This window comes from Nesoenas mayeri, assembly GCF_963082525.1.
Source record: "Nesoenas mayeri genome assembly, chromosome: 1".
In the NCBI taxonomy this organism is placed as follows: domain Eukaryota; kingdom Metazoa; phylum Chordata; class Aves; order Columbiformes; family Columbidae; genus Nesoenas; species Nesoenas mayeri.
The window spans coordinates 205,505,356-205,521,594 of NC_137541.1; the positions used below are offsets into that span (position 1 = coordinate 205,505,356).

Here is a 16,239-nt window from a genome sequence, read left to right on the forward strand (position 1 = left end):
ATCTGTATACCAGTCTTTCAGATAGAAATATAAGAAACTAAATTTTATTATCTTAAATGAAGATGACAAATAATTTATTGCACAGAATAAAAGAATTGGTAGGATACTAGCAAATTCAACTGTAAACAGAATAAAACTGCAATAAAAATGCCACTAGTCATACTACATACTCACAAAGGGCCTATTCTTAAAAGTTTAATCCAGGAAGGACTTTTATTATTTTACTGAAAGAATCAAACCGAGCATATGTAATTGTACTCGACAAGGTGTAACTGCTTCGGTTTTGGAAGTCACCCACCTGCTATGTCCCATCTCTGCAAGAAGAGCCGTGAGGTCCTTGCAGAGGTAGAGGGGCCATCACCAGATGTGAGAGGATGAAAACCACCACACCAGCACCACTCAGATGCGGAGTATTTGCATGTTACAAGCCAGACCCTACGCTCACAAAATACCTGAGGTTTTCTGGAAATACTCTGCACTACTTGTACGGAGCTGCCGAGAGTGGAGGAATTTTCCTTGGAAAGACCAAGATGGAGAAGATCTCTCATTCTACTGACCTCTGGGGTTATGGAAATTGCAAGAGATACTAAAGAAAATAAATCTATGGAGACATTTTAGTTCTACATGAGATTTTATACTTATGTAAACCTGTTTTCAAGAAAAACAAGGACTCTTTACCAAAGGCCTCAGAGTGTGTGTTTATATACAAATAAAACCCCCAAAAGGCTTCAACCCATCAGAAAAGAGAGGAAAACACTGAAGGCAAAAATCCAGACCCTACATTTAAGATAAATTTACTTGGATCAGAGCAGATCCGCTGGAATCCGGCATTCATATTCCCATATTGAGAATACTAATTTGGGAAGAGTATCCTCATTTCAAGGGCATATCAAATGTTTAACATTTCCATTTTGAGAGGATATGAGAGTGAGGATGTTCCACTGGGAACGTTCCAAAAAGAAAACCGAATTAATTCTAAAACGCATTAAGAAACACTTTGCGATTTAGCATAAGAAATCCTTTGAAATAAATACAGTATTTGATAGGGGAGGATAAAATATTACTATTTGCCTACTTGCCTCCCCCTCCCCAATTATTTTGATCTTTAGTGTTACATATTCAGAAAAGGCTTTAAGTGCACAGTAAGAACATCAAACCAAAAAGGTTATTTACAGCTCGAACTCGTGTTGCCCGGGTGGTCTTTTCTCCATCCATATTTGATGCAGTCATTTCACTTCTACTTCCAGAACCTGTAAAATCCCAGCGCTATTGCTAAGCAAGTGAATACTGAGGCTGTTAAGAAAAACAAAATAAAGAAATAATTACCTGGATGCTAAATTGTAACAACTACATACAGGAAATTAAGTGCAGACAGATGGAAGAACGCAGAGCCTCCTGAACTTCCCAAATTGCTGCAGGTGTGATAGAATAATTTGAGAAGGTAATAACTTGTTTTAGGTGTAACACCCTGCAGGGTCACACTGGGAGACGGGAGCTCAACCCTTGGCAGCCCGAGGAACCACGTTTTCAGGGACACATTGGAATGGTAAGACAGAGAGCAATAGGTGACAGTGACTTTTACTGCTGTCACTCATCGGTCGGAAATGGCGTTACAGGAGATGGTTGTACCAGGCCTTGCGTTAGACATAATAAAAAGGATTTTCCACTGAACAAAATGACAATGAACTAAAAATCCACGTATCCAACATAACATGAGGATATTGAGGCAGCACCTCTGAAGCCTGACGAGTTGTCTTTCAGATTTGTAAAGCTGCTGTTTCAGTTAGTGCTTGAGTAAAGCTAATTATGTTTCCCTTTGAACTTGTTCTCACTTCCAAATAGGAGGTGTTATTCTTTTTATCCAGCTCCAATACAATAACAATTTCACTGGTTACGTGAAGAAAACAATCTCAAATGAGAAAGAAATTCGTTGTGCTTGGTGGGGGAAAGTACCGGCACTGCCACCCTGAAACTGCATCTGGGGAGGATGGACAGGAGGTTCGGGGAGATCTCCCCCCAATCCCACCATTCTGCTGCTGCACAACTGACTTCTTGAATTCACTTAATATACACTCCTGAATAAGATTTTATACACCCAAGATACAATACTGGTACTCACCTCCTTGCCTATTACATACCTGCCAAATAACGTATCGTGTCGAGTTTATTCGATTCCATGAGCGTTTTTAAGGAAGCTATTTCAGTGTCAATTTTATTACTGATTTCTGAGATAACGCTGTTGGTGCTTGAATCCTGAAACATTACAAGACAGCATCTATTTGACGATGATCTCTAGTCCTTTTAGCTCTGCAAAGCCAAGCAGGAATACCATGCCGCGTGACACATAACTGTGTCTCGCTCAAGACAAAACGAGCTTTGTTCAATGCTTACTTTTTTATGAAACTCTGTAGTTGCTTCCATCAGTTTCCTCTCCTGATCTGTAAACTGTGGATAAAAAAAAAATACAATTGTAGTAATAACAAAAAACAAGAACTGGCTGGAGAGCCGGGCCCAGAGAGTGCTGGTGAATGGGGCTGGGCCGGCCAGTCACTAGTGGTGTCCCCCAGGGGTCAGTGTTGGGTCCAGTCCTGTTTAACATCTTTATTGGTGATTTAGATGAGGGGATTGAGACCGTCATCAGCAAATTTGCTGATGACACCAAGTTGTGAGGGAGTGTCAACCTGCTGGAAGGCAGGAGGGCTCTGCAGAGGGATCTGGATAGACTGGAAAAATGGGCTGATTCCAATGGGATGAAGTTCAACAAGGCCAAGTGCTGGGTGCTGCACTTTGGCCACAACAACCCCCTGCAGCGCTACAGGCTGGGCACAGAGTGGCTGGAGAGCAGTCAGGCAGAAAGGGACCTGGGGGTACTAATTGACAGGAAGCTCAACATGAGCCAACAGTGTGCCCAGGTGGCCAAGAAGGCCAACGGTATCCTGTCCTGTATCAAAAACAGCGTGGTCAGCAGGACAAGGGAAATGATCCTTCCCCTGTACTCTGCATTGGGGAGGCCACACCTGGAGTATTGTGTTCAGTTCTGGGCCCCTCAGTTCAGGAAAGAGATTGAAGTGCTGGAGCGGGTCCAGAGAAGAGCAACATGACTAGTGAAGGGACTTGAACACAAGCCCTATGGGGGGAGGCTGAGGGAGCTGGGGTTGTTTAGTCTGGAGAAGAGGAGGCTTAGAGGTGAGCTCAGCACTCTCTAGAACTACCTGAAGGGAAGTTATAGCCAGGTGGGGATTGGTCTCTTCTCCAGGCAGTCAGCAATAGGACAAGGGGCCATGGGCTTCAACTCAGCCAGGGGAAGTTTAGGCTGGATATTAGAAAGCAATTCTGTGCAGAGAGAGTGGTCAGGCATTGGAATGGCTGCCCAGGGAGGTGCTGGACTCACCGTCTCTGGAGGTTTTTAAGCTGAGACTGGACATGGCACTTAGTGCCATGATCTAGTCAATGGACTAGAGTTGGACCAAGGGTTGGACTTGATGGTCTCTGAGGTCTTTTCCAACCCAGTCGATTCGGTGATTCTGTGTGATAAGAGTATCTTCAGAGACCAGCTTACCATATCTGTCACCCTGCTCCTCTCCAGGTTTATGTCCAGCTTGCTGTCAGCTCGGATTTTACCGGTTTCATTCTTTAAAGCAAATAAATATTATTAAAATAACTATTTACTTTCCCTAATAGGAGTGTGTAAGTACTTCCTGTTTACTTACCATTAGCTGCTGTTTAACTTGATCTAATTCAATTTTCATTTTCTACGTGCAGAGGAGAAAAGAAAATGATTTTACAAATTCAGAAAAGTGCTGACCAAGTTAATCAATCAGGTCAGTGTTACCACTGCGTGCACACAATTATCCTTCCATAATTTTTCTCCCAAAGGGGCAATTTGTTCTTGATTAAATATCCTAACTGGTGTGTTCAGTGTGTATAGCCATATACAGTCTGCAGGGAATTTTGCTCAAAATAAAAGGGTTATTTTGTAATGATGATGATCTTGTTATTCTGAGACTGAAGACAGCAGAAAACCACCAAAATGCTGTCAAGCAAAAGCAAAACGTGCCTCAGTCACCAGTTTAATTAAATTCCTGCAAAGAAACAGCTGATTCCTCTCCTTGCATTGCACAGTTCATGGTGACGAGACTGGACCAGAATCATCCTTTAATAAAAATTCAGAAGAACTGAACAAGTCTTATCCCATGAAATGTATTTTTATGGAATCACAGAACCTGTAATCTACAAACACCTCAATGCTGATAAAAGTATCCATCATTACTTTTACATTTATATTTTGTTCCACAAAAATGTACAGCGGTGACAACAAGACCTAAATCGCAATGTAACTGCTTAATGAAAAATATTAGTACCTCATTCTCTGCTCTCAAGTTTGCAAATTCACTTTTCTCCAGGATGACCATGTCTTTTCGAATGGAGTCCAAATGTGCCATTATCTGCTGTAACGTTATTTCCTTAGAAACAATAAAACACGTCAATGGGAAAGGAAAGGGAAAGGAAAGGGAAAGGAAAGGGAAAGGAAAGGGAAAGGAAAGGGAAAGGAAAGGGAAAGGAAAGGGAAAGGAAAGGGAAAGGAAAGGGAAAGGAAAGGGAAAGGAAAGGGAAAGGAAAGGGAAAGGAAAGGGAAAGGAAAGGGAAAGGAAAGGGAAAGGAAAGGGAAAGGAAAGGGAAAGGAAAGGGAAAGGAAAGGGAAAGGAAAGGGAAAGGAAAGGGAAAGGAAAGGGAAAGGAAAGGGAAAGGAAAGGGAAAGGAAAGGGAAAGGAAAGGGAAAGGAAAGGGAAAGGAAAGGGAAAGGAAAGGGAAAGGAAAGGGAAAGGAAAGGGAAAGGAAAGGGAAAGGAAAGGGAAAGGAAAGGGAAAGGAAAGGGAAAGGAAAGGGAAAGGAAAGGGAAAGGGAAAGGGAAAGGGAAAGGGAAAGATTTTTAGGTCTAAAATCACAAAATTAGCTACTGAGCAGAAAAATAGGGAGACTCTCCATCAAGAAAGTGACAGAAACACAGAATTTTATAGCTGCAATTTGCTCGAAAGACTCAAGAGGTTCTGGCTTTGTGCTTTTTCTGTGGCTTTAATACACAAATCCTGAATTTAAGCAAAATAAAAAAGCCAGAGGGGTTAGTCCAAGTAACTGTGAAATGAAATAGACCTGAAACTACAGCTTAGTCCTTCATTCGGTTCCATTTTCAATGAACATTTAGCAGCCGATGAAGCTTTAACTGGTTTGGATCCAATTCCTCAGTCCCAAAAAGCCATCCAAAGACTTAATGATACAAATATCACACCGTCCTCTCGGCGTTAAAAGCGCGAGGCAGATTAGTACAGGATTGCTGGAAAGCAATGAAAAACACCTTCCTGGTGTTGGACTAACCAGTTCCGAATTCCACTTCTACAGAATCGAATCTCCAAAGCGATTCTCCTCTGGCTTGCGTCAGGAGGTTACAATTTAACAAGGAAAATGACATTTCTCTGTGGGATACTGCTTTTAAAGCCCAGGGCCAGCAAGACAAAGAGCTGTTATTCAGACTCCAAGCGAACGGTATTTCTCAGGTCCTATGTTGAACTAAATTCCTTAAAATAAAGTGTTTCTGTCTAACACAATTCCATGCAAATTATATTTGGGATACTGACTTTCTTTACAGATAACAGGACTTCCAAAAAGAAAGATTAACATTTTGATGAAGAAAATAGAGAGAGAAGACTTTCTGTCTTCTTCTGAATTTTATATGAAAAAGTTAAATAACATTTATTAAGAATTAATGCCAGTAAGATAAAAATCCTTTGGAAGTAAGGTTCAGCAGCTTAAATAAAATCGCAATGAACACTTAACTGCATTAACTCACTGAAGAACATTGGTGAGACCCTGTCCCAGGTTGGCCAGAGAGGTGTTGGATGCCCCATCCCTGGAGACATCCCAGACCAGGCTGGACAGGGCTCTGAGCAACCTGATCTGGGTGAAGATGTCCCTGCTCATGGCAGGGGGGGCACTGGAGGAGCTTTGAAGGTCCCTTCCAACCCAAACTATTTGATGATTCTCTGATTCTGAGCAGAATGGCACATAATTTCAGCCTTCCTGAGTAATTATTAAAAGCATTAATGTGCATCAGAGCTTTGCTATAGCAGCCCAGATGTCCAGCCTCCAAGAAAAGATAATTTTTTCTTTTTTTTATTTTGGCAATTTGTTAAAACAAACCTTGTCATCGTCCCTACGATCAGCAGAAAACCCATCCATGCTGCTTAACTGATTCACCACCTCCATATATCATCCACCAGCATGAGCCTCAACACCAAAGCGGAGGAGACACCCCGATGTTTCGCTGGAATGTGCCCGAGGTGCTGACCTGCCTGGTGCCAACAGCCAGATTTAAACCAACAACCACGTCATTCAGAGCTCGCTTTGTCCCTGAGGGCACATCAGGTGCCACAGGTGACATCCAGGTGGTTAAATCTCTTCCTATTGAATCACAGCGGCTGTGTCAACCCTGCCCGTTGGGAACAGTTCCTGGCCCTGCACTTTCACACCAGCCCTCAGGTGCTGTGTGTGCCCACACCCTCGCCACATTTAGCTTTTACTAAGCTCAGAATAAAACAATAAAACACTTTTACTAGTAGTTTTAGTTCACGAATAGGAAAACAGGCCAAATAACAGCGTATCTCAAAAAAGAATTGACATCTTTATTAAAGTTCTGTAAAAACACCGACAATTTTCTGATATTTTAGGTGGTTTTGTCTCAGGATCCCCTCCTTGAACCCCTCTTCTGCCCTTTACCGCTGTAAAGCACAGTTAAGAGTCTGGTTCCCCTTCAGAGCTTTTCAGCAGCAAATGACACAATCTCGGCATTACATTTATATATCGTGGCTGCATCTGAAAAACACTCCTGTGAGATGGAAGGTGTACGATACTGCTGTTCTTAATACTGCCTTGAAACTTAGGAAAACCTCTCTCAGCAAAGTGCTCACAGTACTGGAGTTGCTCACTTGTCTTTTAAATATATATAATGGCAAATATGAGCCATTATAGTTATACAATGCTGTATACATACACCATAAATTACTTTTTACCTGCTGAGCCTGTGTAACCATGTCCTTATAGACTGTGTCCAAGCTGACATTCGACAGGGTTATCAACATCGACACGATGGTCTCTGCTTGTTCCTTCCCAAAGCCTGGAAGACAGTCGGAGGATGACAAGTGAAGGGGATCGTAGAAAGCTGGATGAAGAGCAAGAGGTGCAGAACAAAGTGGACCCTCCAGTGCTGCTCCTACAGCGGCAAATGGGAAGTCACACGATCCCTGAAAACTGATGGCGAGGAGCCAGTCACAGGGACTTTTAACTGGAAATAACACAAACTTAATGCCACAAAAACCTGAAGCACATTAACTTCCAATATACTGAAACAGTCTGTGCATGCAGCTGATGGGTTGAATTTCTGTACAATTCATGCTTTATAAAAATAATTCAGCAAAATTTCATTTTATAATGAACTTGCACAAATTCTGTTAAAACCAAACTTACCTTGACCTACAAAACATGTATGCTATGAGTAATAACATTTAAAAGTCTGCATTTATTGAAATTGTTCTGCACAGATATGAACACGTGCGAAACAGATTTTAAAACTGCTACATCCATTGCCTGCAGAACAAATTCAAGCAGGGACTTTTGCTTTCTGATGACAAAAATCATGCTTTGTCCATAGCTTGGTGCAATTCTGAGTGTTAAAGATGATTTGTGGCAAAACAACAGCTGTCATTTTAGCCACATCTGATGTAGTGCTGAGAGCTTTTGCCCTAAGGATTTCTTCCCAGCAGCCTCACTGAGGTGTTGTATTTCAATTAACCTGTTTTTTAAAGTAGGATCAATTAACTTTTTGCTGGAAAATGGCAAACCATTTAGAACAATGTGCCACTGCTCCCTTCTGAAATACTGGTACTGTCAAGCTGCACCATTGCTTCACATGACTAAAGAAGCTGTGCATACTTCATGACAGTTTCCTTCCACTGAGAGGTGTGATGCTTCCGTCCCTCTGAATTTTCAGGGTTATTTAGATTTTTGCCACTTCATTATTTTGTTATTCCTCTGTAGCAGGAACTGTCCCTGTTGTGTAGAAGTTTGGGAAATGTGGAGAAATTCATATGAGCAAGAGAACGGAGCCTGAGAACTGCCTGCAGCCAGTTTGAGAAGAACTAAATGCCTCTCTCACTTTTGTGATATGCATCGCTTTTACCTATAGAGCCCTGTCACTGTAGTACTGAAGTATTTGTGGAACAAATTAAACTGAATACAGACAGACTTCGCTCCACGTGTTCTAAAGGAACTTGAAGAAATAGCTGAATTAGTACTGGGGACAAGTGACACCTCCCAACCTACCTCTGTTAGCTGGAAAGTGGCAAATACACTGTCAGTTTTTAAAAACTGTCCCAGGAGAGCTGGAGGGAACTACGGGCTGACAATCTGACATGCATGAAAAAAATAAACATTGTTAGTGGACTACTAGGAGTCTTCTAACTACTAATACCTATTATCACTAGACCCAAATAGTGGAAAAAACCCTATCCGCAGACTGGATAAATTTCCGACTGTCACTTAGGAGAAAGATTTTTTAACAAGAGAATTTAACAAGGGGAAGTGTAGAGTCCTGCATCTGGGCAGGAACAACCCCAGGTTCCAGTATAGGTTGAGAAATTACATATTAGAGAGCAGTGTAGGGGAAAGGGACCTGGGGGTCCTGGTGGACAGCAGGGTGACCATGAGCCAGCACTGTGCCCTTGTGGCCAGGAAGGCCAATGGTACCTGGGGTGTATTAGAAGGGGGGTGGTCAGTAGGTCAGAGAGGTTCACCTGCCCCTCTGCTCTGCCCTGGTGAGACCACATCTGGAATATTGTGTCCAGTTCTGGGCCCCTCAGTTCCAGCAGGACAGGGAACTGCTGGAGAGAGTCCAGCGCAGGGCAACAAAGATGATTAAGGGAGTGGAGCATCTCCCTTATGAGGAAAGGCTGAGGGAGCTGGGGCTCTTTAGCTTGGAGAAGAGGAGACTGAGGGGTGACCTTATTAATGGTTATAAATATATAAAGGGTGAGAGTCACGAGGATGGAGGCAGGCTCTTCTCGGTGGCAAACAATGATAGGACAAGGGGTAATGGGATCAAGCTGGAACACAAGAGGTTCCACTTAAATTTGAGAAGAAACTTCTTCTCAGTGAGGGTGACAGAGCCTGGAACAGGCTGCCCAGGGGGGTTGTGGAGTCTCCTTCCCTGGAGACATTCAAACCCGCCTGGACACCTTTCTGTGTGACCTCATCTGGGTGTTCCTGCTCCAGCAGGGGGATTGGACTAAATGATCTTTTGAGGTCCCTTCCAATCCCTGACATTCTGTGATTCTGTGATCTTGGGATTTTAAGAGATAGTTGCTAGTTTGATGTAGATATCAGCTTAATGCTTAGTTGGGATCAATAAAACAAAATCCTTAGGAATTGCTAAGAAAAGGAGAACAGAATAAAATAGATGCCACACTATGTCACTGTTCAAGTCCGCGCAACATTCAGCTGTCAGATAGTGCCAGCAGCTCTGTGCCCTCCCCTTTGAAACAGGATGTGAGGGAGGCAGAAAAGATTCACAGACGGGCATTACGAATGTTCGAAAGTGTGGGAAAGCTACTGCTCACAGAAAAATTCAACAAGCTAGGACTCTTCTGTTTGGGAAAGAATGATGGGGGAATGTGACAGAAGTTCACACAATCATGAGTGGCGTAAGATGTCAAGGGTTTATTCCCTCTCCCCACAGAAGAGCTGAGAGGGTATCAGAATAACCTTGTAGAAGCCAGGTTGTTCTGTTCGAACAAAGGGAGCGGATGTTTGAAACTCCAGGAGAAAGGATGTTTTGGTACTAATCAATTTATAGTGGTTCAGGGACTGGATAAGCTTGTGAAAAGAATCCCACTGAAGGTTACTAAAACTCATACCTGACCCCAAACACCTCCAGGGTGAAAACAAGTGAAGGCTTAGAAAGTACAATAGGATGTGTCAGATACATCTGCCCTGTTCTGACCCTCTTCTGCAGGCACTGACTCACAGCTGCCGTCAGCAGGCAGAACTCAGGGCCTAGAGGGACTCTTCATCGGACTTAGAGGAGCCATATAAGATGGGGACAGACTTTTTAGCAGGGCCTGTAGTCACAGGACAAGAGTGATTGGTTTAAAACTAAAAGTAGGGAGATTTTAGACATGAGGAAGAAATTTTTTACAGTGAGGGTGGTGAAACCCTGTCCCAGGTTGCCCAGAGAGGTGGTGGATGAACCATCCCTGGAGACATCTCAGGCCAGGCTGGACGGGGCTCTGAGCAACCTGATCTGGGTGAAGATGTCCCTGCTCATGGCAGGGGTGGCACTGGATGAGCTTTGAAGGTCCCTTCAACCCAAACTGTTCTATGGTTCTGTGATTTGACTTGGACAGCCACACTCACAAAATAAAAGCAGAGGTGCTAAGAATGTGTCACAGCACTATGCTGCTGCAAATATCTCTAGTTAGAAAAAAACCCCTAAGTTACTATTAGCAGGCTAGTAAAAGGAACTTCTACTAAGGCTTCATTTTTGCTGGAAAACAGTTCTTTAACTGTTATTGTTGCTTTACATTTGTTAACTGTATTATGTTCCTCAGCTGGAAGACACTATAAACTTGCCTGCAGGTACAAAGAAGGTAAATCTAATGTAACAGTTATTTGTATGGTCGCAGAGGCATCAAACAGTGTCACACGCCTCTCCTTCACCAGCCGCCTCCAGAGGTTGCCTAAACATTTCATAACACCAAGTATTGGTACTTTGGGAAAAGTGCCAGTTATAGCACTTAAACTAAAAGTTTTCCTTTGATTTATGCATCAGACATCACTTACCATGGGCTTCCAGATCCCGCACTAAAGCATGGGTATCAAAAGTTACCTTCCTCTGCTCCAGGGGAGTGATTTCAACTCTTCTGACATCATATGAGTTCCTAATGAGCGTGGCAGCAAAACCTGGAAGTGACAACATGTGCTTTAAACTTAACCTGGTTAACCTGCAATACACGCATTTTAATTTCATAGGAAAACTGTATGGAAGTTGCAACAAAAAGCTGTGTCCTTTTGACAGCACACGTCAGGAACCATCAATCCCTTTTCCGTCGGAAATCTACACTAACTAGGACTCATTCACCGATCTTAATTGCATTTGTGTAATTAGGAAGCTGTGCAACAGACAGGCACCCTGATACACTGAAACCACCGCAATCAATTGTTTTATAATATTTCAGGAACGTCAAATAATGTTCCTTCTTTTAAAGCATCAGCAGTTCTAAAACATCACCAATTTCTGCTGGTAAGAGCCAACACCATTCATTTGGTTCTTCAAAGAGCCCCCCAAACATGTTCTTTGTACACTTTCTTCTATCACTATCCATTCCAACAGGGAGAGTCCCATGTGTAAAGATAAAGATACAGATTTTAATATTTTTTAGAAAGTTATGCAAATATAGTGTTCAGAATTAATTTATTGATTCACCAGTAAAGTAACTGGAAAACAAAACAGTATGATTTCTGTGCCCAAAACCTTCAAGACAGGGATTAGTTAAAGTACTACCCTATATATTACATGAACGCCTTCCCAAAAGATGCCTCACAACTTCTCCTACTTTATTTCAAGCTTATTTTTCCCTTCGTCTTATCTTTGTGGGGCCCCGAATGTTACAGATTGTGTTCTGATAGATTCTTTGTTATCTAAAAAGCCCTGTTACTCCTAAATCAGTACTTATTTGAAACCTTTCTTGCTGCTGGATCTCTGCCTTAACCAAGATGTTGTTCTGCATCTTATCTACACTTTTACTCAAAAGATTTAAGTCATCTAAACAACAGGGAAGTTCTGTTGTGCCACTTGATAAATCAAGTTACATGCTGCTTTGTGTCCGCTCTAAACAAGTGACTATAACCAAACCAGCTGTAGCACCCAAACCAAACTCTACATAAGATTTAAAATTAAAGAGACAAAGGAAATCTTTGTGTTTGAGTGCAGGAACACTGAATACTATGTACAAATAATTTAAAAACTTACTGTGGAATAAACCACCTTTTTTCCACTGAGGCAGAACAGCTTTTACACACACAGCTTTTGGCGCTTTAAATATGTTACTAGATTTTATTTTTTCCATTGGATTGAACAAATACACCGTAGAGCCGCTCGCCCAGAAAAGCTGATGCTACAGCGTGAGGCTTTTGGTTGCTTAGAGATGTTGCCACTTTTCCTATCACTTCACTCCTGTATCGACTCGATCATGGAATCATAGTGGTTGGAAAAAAACCTTAAAATCATTGATTTCAACTGTAAACCTAACACAGCCAAGTCCACCCCTAACCCATGTCCCTAAGAACCACATCTAAGCGCCTTTTAAACCCCTCCAGGGATGGTGACTCCACCACTGCCCTGGGCAGCCTGTTCCAATGCCTGACAGCCCTTTCTGGGAAGAATTTTTTCCTAATATCCAATCTAAACCTCCCCTGGTGTAACTTGAGGCCATTTCCTCTCATCTTATCACTTGTAACTTGGGAGAAGAGACCAACCCCCTCCATGATACAACCTCCTTTCAGGCAGTTGCAGACACTGATAAGGTCTCCCCTCAGCTCCTGTTCTCCAGACTGAACAGCCCCAGGTCCCTCAGCCGCTCCCACCACACTTGTGCTCCAGACCCCTCACCAGCTCCACGAGGCTCCCAGCCCAAACCTGTCCCCAAAACCCACCGCTGTTGCCACAGGCCGACCGGAGCCACCATTTTGAGGTGACTTTCTGCAGCCCTGGGCTCACTCTCCCTGCTCCTCCCGCCTCAAGCGCCCCTGTCAGTCGCCACAACCCGCTGACCCGGCCGCTCCCGTCCCGCGCTCACCTCTCCGCGGGCCGGGGGGCAGCCTCGCCCACCCTCGCCGCACCTCGCCCCGGGCGAGCAGCGCGGCCCCGCGCGCGGCGCCCCTCATTGCGGCACCGCCGCACACCGCCCACCGGCATCACTGCGCAGGCGCCGCCATGGCCCGTTCCGGCCCAGCCCCGCGGGGCATGCTGGGTGCTGTAGTCCTCAGGGCCGCGGTGAGGGCGGTGGCGCCGCGCCCCCATGCGGCGGGGAGGAGCGACAGCTTCTGTTGTGTCGCTTGGTTAATCAGGTTACACCGGATCATAGAAACATTTTGGTTGGAAAAGACCCTCCAGATCATCGAGTCCAACCCTTAACCCAGCACTGGCACTAAATCGTGTCCCCAGGAACCTCATTTTGCCTCGTTTCTGCTCTAAAGAAGTGACTATAGCAACCAAACCCAAGTCTGCGTAAGATTAAAGAGACAAAGGAAATCTTTGTGTTTGAGTGCAGGAACACTGACTACCACGTACAAATAATCTAAAATAACTCTAAAAATTACTGTGGAGTGAAACATCCTTTATTCACTGAGACACAACAGCTTTCAAACACACAGCTTTTTGTTGTCTAAATGTGTTAGTGGATATTTTTTTCATTGGATTGAACATATATACTGTAGAGCCACCCACTCAGAAAAGCTGATGCTACAGCGTGAAGCTTCTGCTTGCCCGAGGCCCTTCCTCGTCCTTTCTAAGCGCAAATGGTGTCAGCAGCCTGGCTGTGTCACCCACCAGCGTTTCTCACGGTTGGCTGGGCCGGGTGACGTGCCGGGGGCTGAGCTGGAGCAGACCCGTCTGGGTCGGCTGGGATCTTAGGCCAGCGGTGGCACCAAGTCATAGAATCATGTCATAGCAAGTCCTGAGCTGGAAGGGACCCACAAGGATCATGGAGTCCAACTCCTGTCCCTGCACAGGACACCCCACAGTTCACACCGTGTGTCTGAGGACGTTGTCCAGTCTCTTCTTGAACACTGTCAGGCTTGGGGCCGTGACACCTCCCTGGGGAGCCTGTTCAGTGTCCAGCACCCTCTGTGTGAAGAACCTTTTCCTCATGTCCAACCTGAACCTCCCCTGGCACATCTTCCTGCCATTCCCTTGGGTTCTGTCACTGGTCACCAGAGAGAAGAGCTCAGCCCTGCCCCTCCTCCTCCCCTTGTGAGGAAGCTGTAGCCGCCTTGAGCTCTCCCCTCAGTCTCCTCCAGGCTGAACAAACCCAGTGACTTGGGCTCTGGCACCTCCAACTAAAGAAGTTCCTCCTCATATTCAGATGGAACCTCCTGTACTTCAGTCTGTGCCCCTTGCTCCTAATCCTGTCGTTGGGCACCACTGAAAGGAGTCTGGTCCATCCTCTTGACACCCAGGCTGAACAAACCCAGTGACTTTAGCTGCTCCTCCTGCCGTTTCCTCTCCAAACCATCACCAACTCCATAGCCTCTTCTGGACACTCTCCAGTAACTTTATATCCTTTGTATCCTGTGGTGCCCAGAACTGCACACAGTGCTCCTGGTTTGCAGTAACAGACCTGTCTGAAACAACATGTGCAGGTGGGGTGACCGTACCTGTGCTGTGGGGGGGCTGTACCTGTGCTGTGGGGTGGCTGTACCTGTGCTGTGGGGGGGCTGTACCTGTGCTGTGGGGTGACCGTACCTGTGCTGTGGGGTGGCTGTACCTGTGCTGTAGGGTGGCTGTACCTGTGCTGGGGGGTGGCTGTACCTGTGCTGTGAAGTGGCTGTACCTGTGCTGTAGGGTGACTGTATCTGTGCTGTGGGGTGGCTGTACCTGTGCTGTAGGGTGACCATACCTGTGCTGGGGGGTGGCTGTACCTATGCTGTAGGGTGACTGTACCTGTGCTGTAGGGTGGCTGTACCTGTGCTGTGGGGGGGCTGTACCTGTGCTGTAGGGTGGCTGTACCTGTGCTGTAAGGTGGCTGTACCTGTGCTGGGCTGTGGAGCAGCAGCTGAGCAGCCTTGGGGACAGCTGGTTTGCTTGTGTGTGTTGTCGGTCTGATGGAGCATCCTTGAGGTGCACATGGGACTCAAGGATGGGGTGCCCAGTGCTTAGAGCATTCTCCAGAGAGCGCTTAAACTGAAGTTTGACTAAGACAAGCTTCTTAATGTGGGCAAGCACAGGAGAGCTTGTCTAAGACCTTCCTTGTAAGAGCCCTGGTGACGCTTGCCTTCAGGCCAGAACGATTTCTGGCCAGGTAGAGTCTAGACAAAATTCAAGTGTCCCACAACAGACCATACAGAATTAATATCAATTCAGATCTGTAGAGGTGCAGGTGTGGAGCGTCCATGCAGATAGTGTGAACAGGCAAATTCTGCTTTGGAGGTGCAAACCTATTGACCCAAAACGCAGAGTCTGGTGACAGGAGGGCTGAGCGTTCACTGCACGCACGCAATCCCAAGACAGACTTTGGGACAAAAGAACAGCCCTGAATTCTTCTTACAGAGAATTAGATTTGTGATGGAGAGGACTGTGCAGAGTCTAAGGGGCCCTGTTTTCTCCGAGTTCTATTTGGATGATGTACACTGCTCCTGATTTTGCCTGGTTTCCCCTTATTCTCTGGCCTGAACTTACTCTCACCTCAGAAAACTGCCATAGGTGAACCTCTCTAAGCCTGACCCTGCCAATGTTCAAATACTCCTGACTTTAAATACAAAACCAGTCCCAGCTCCAGTTCTGAAAGGTGAAACTGTAACTCTGAATCATCCTGATTTTGAACTCTGAAGCTTTCAAATGGCAACTTGTTTCCATTTGATTCTCTGTCAATGTAAAATGCAGATTCCAGAGCCTCAGAATATTTTTGCAAAATTGAATTCTTGCTTTTCAGTTTGTGCTAGTTACAATAAAATACATCAGGCTCCCTCAGACATCTGTTTCACTGTAGAAGTCCAGGGCTGCTCAAGTTATGTCTTAAAATAAAAGCGCAGACCAAAAAAGAATATTGCTAGCAGTACTGCTTAGAAAAAGCTCTAACTGATCCAGTAAAGTTTGAGAGCCATGAAATAAAACATCTGTGAGTAAAAATGATGCATTTTTCAGCAGTCGCCAGCAGGTGCAGGTTGCCTGAACCGGCCCCTTGGTACTCGTACCAGAGCTTCTCTCACAGCTTTAACGCAGGCACATAAAAATTTAGCCTTTCACAGCAGAAAAGTCTCCTTGATAATAAAAACCCCTTTGACTTTCAGTTACTTGAAGGTCCCTTCTGCTGCCAGGTTGGCTTCAGCCTTCATGAATGTCCTGGTTTTGTTAAAAAACAAGTTTCTCTTTTAGTGAATTTGCCTGTCAGCTAAAGCTTCATATTAGCTGCATTT

The 16,239-nt window shown here is 44.7% G+C and overlaps 1 protein-coding gene across 6 annotated transcripts; it reads right to left on the bottom strand.

Moving 5' to 3' along the window:
• Positions 1-37: 37 nt before the first annotated feature.
• CCDC90B (coiled-coil domain containing 90B) lies at positions 38-13,007 on the bottom strand. 6 transcript variants are annotated; one of them, XM_080363257.1, is made up of 9 exons: positions 12,903-13,007; positions 10,888-11,007; positions 7,065-7,168; positions 4,362-4,445; positions 3,711-3,752; positions 3,560-3,631; positions 2,392-2,445; positions 2,139-2,253; positions 38-1,293 (listed from the first exon to the last, which is right to left on the bottom strand). In XM_080363257.1, the coding sequence occupies exons 1-9, from the start codon at positions 12,988-12,990 to the stop codon at positions 1,238-1,240; spliced, it is 735 nt and encodes a 244-aa protein (XP_080219383.1). In that variant the 5' UTR covers positions 12,991-13,007; the 3' UTR covers positions 38-1,237. The 6 variants fall into 6 exon arrangements, with proteins under 6 accessions (XP_080219383.1, XP_080219382.1, XP_080219381.1 ...); XM_080363256.1 differs by having other exon boundaries at positions 4,362-4,448; XM_080363255.1 differs by having other exon boundaries at positions 4,362-4,463.
• Positions 13,008-16,239: the final 3,232 nt, after the last annotated feature.

Coding starts and splice junctions, on each gene's coding strand:
- CCDC90B (XM_080363255.1), bottom strand. CDS start 12,990: ATGAGGGGCGCCGCGCGCGGGGCCGCGCTGCTCGCCCGGGGCGAGGTG. Junction 7,169..10,887: donor GCGGGATCTGGAAGCCCATG/GTAAGTGATGTC, acceptor ACTGTCTTCCAG/GCTTTGGGAAGGAACAAGCA. Junction 3,632..3,710: donor AAGTTAAACAGCAGCTAATG/GTAAGTAAACAG, acceptor TTTGCTTTAAAG/AATGAAACCGGTAAAATCCG.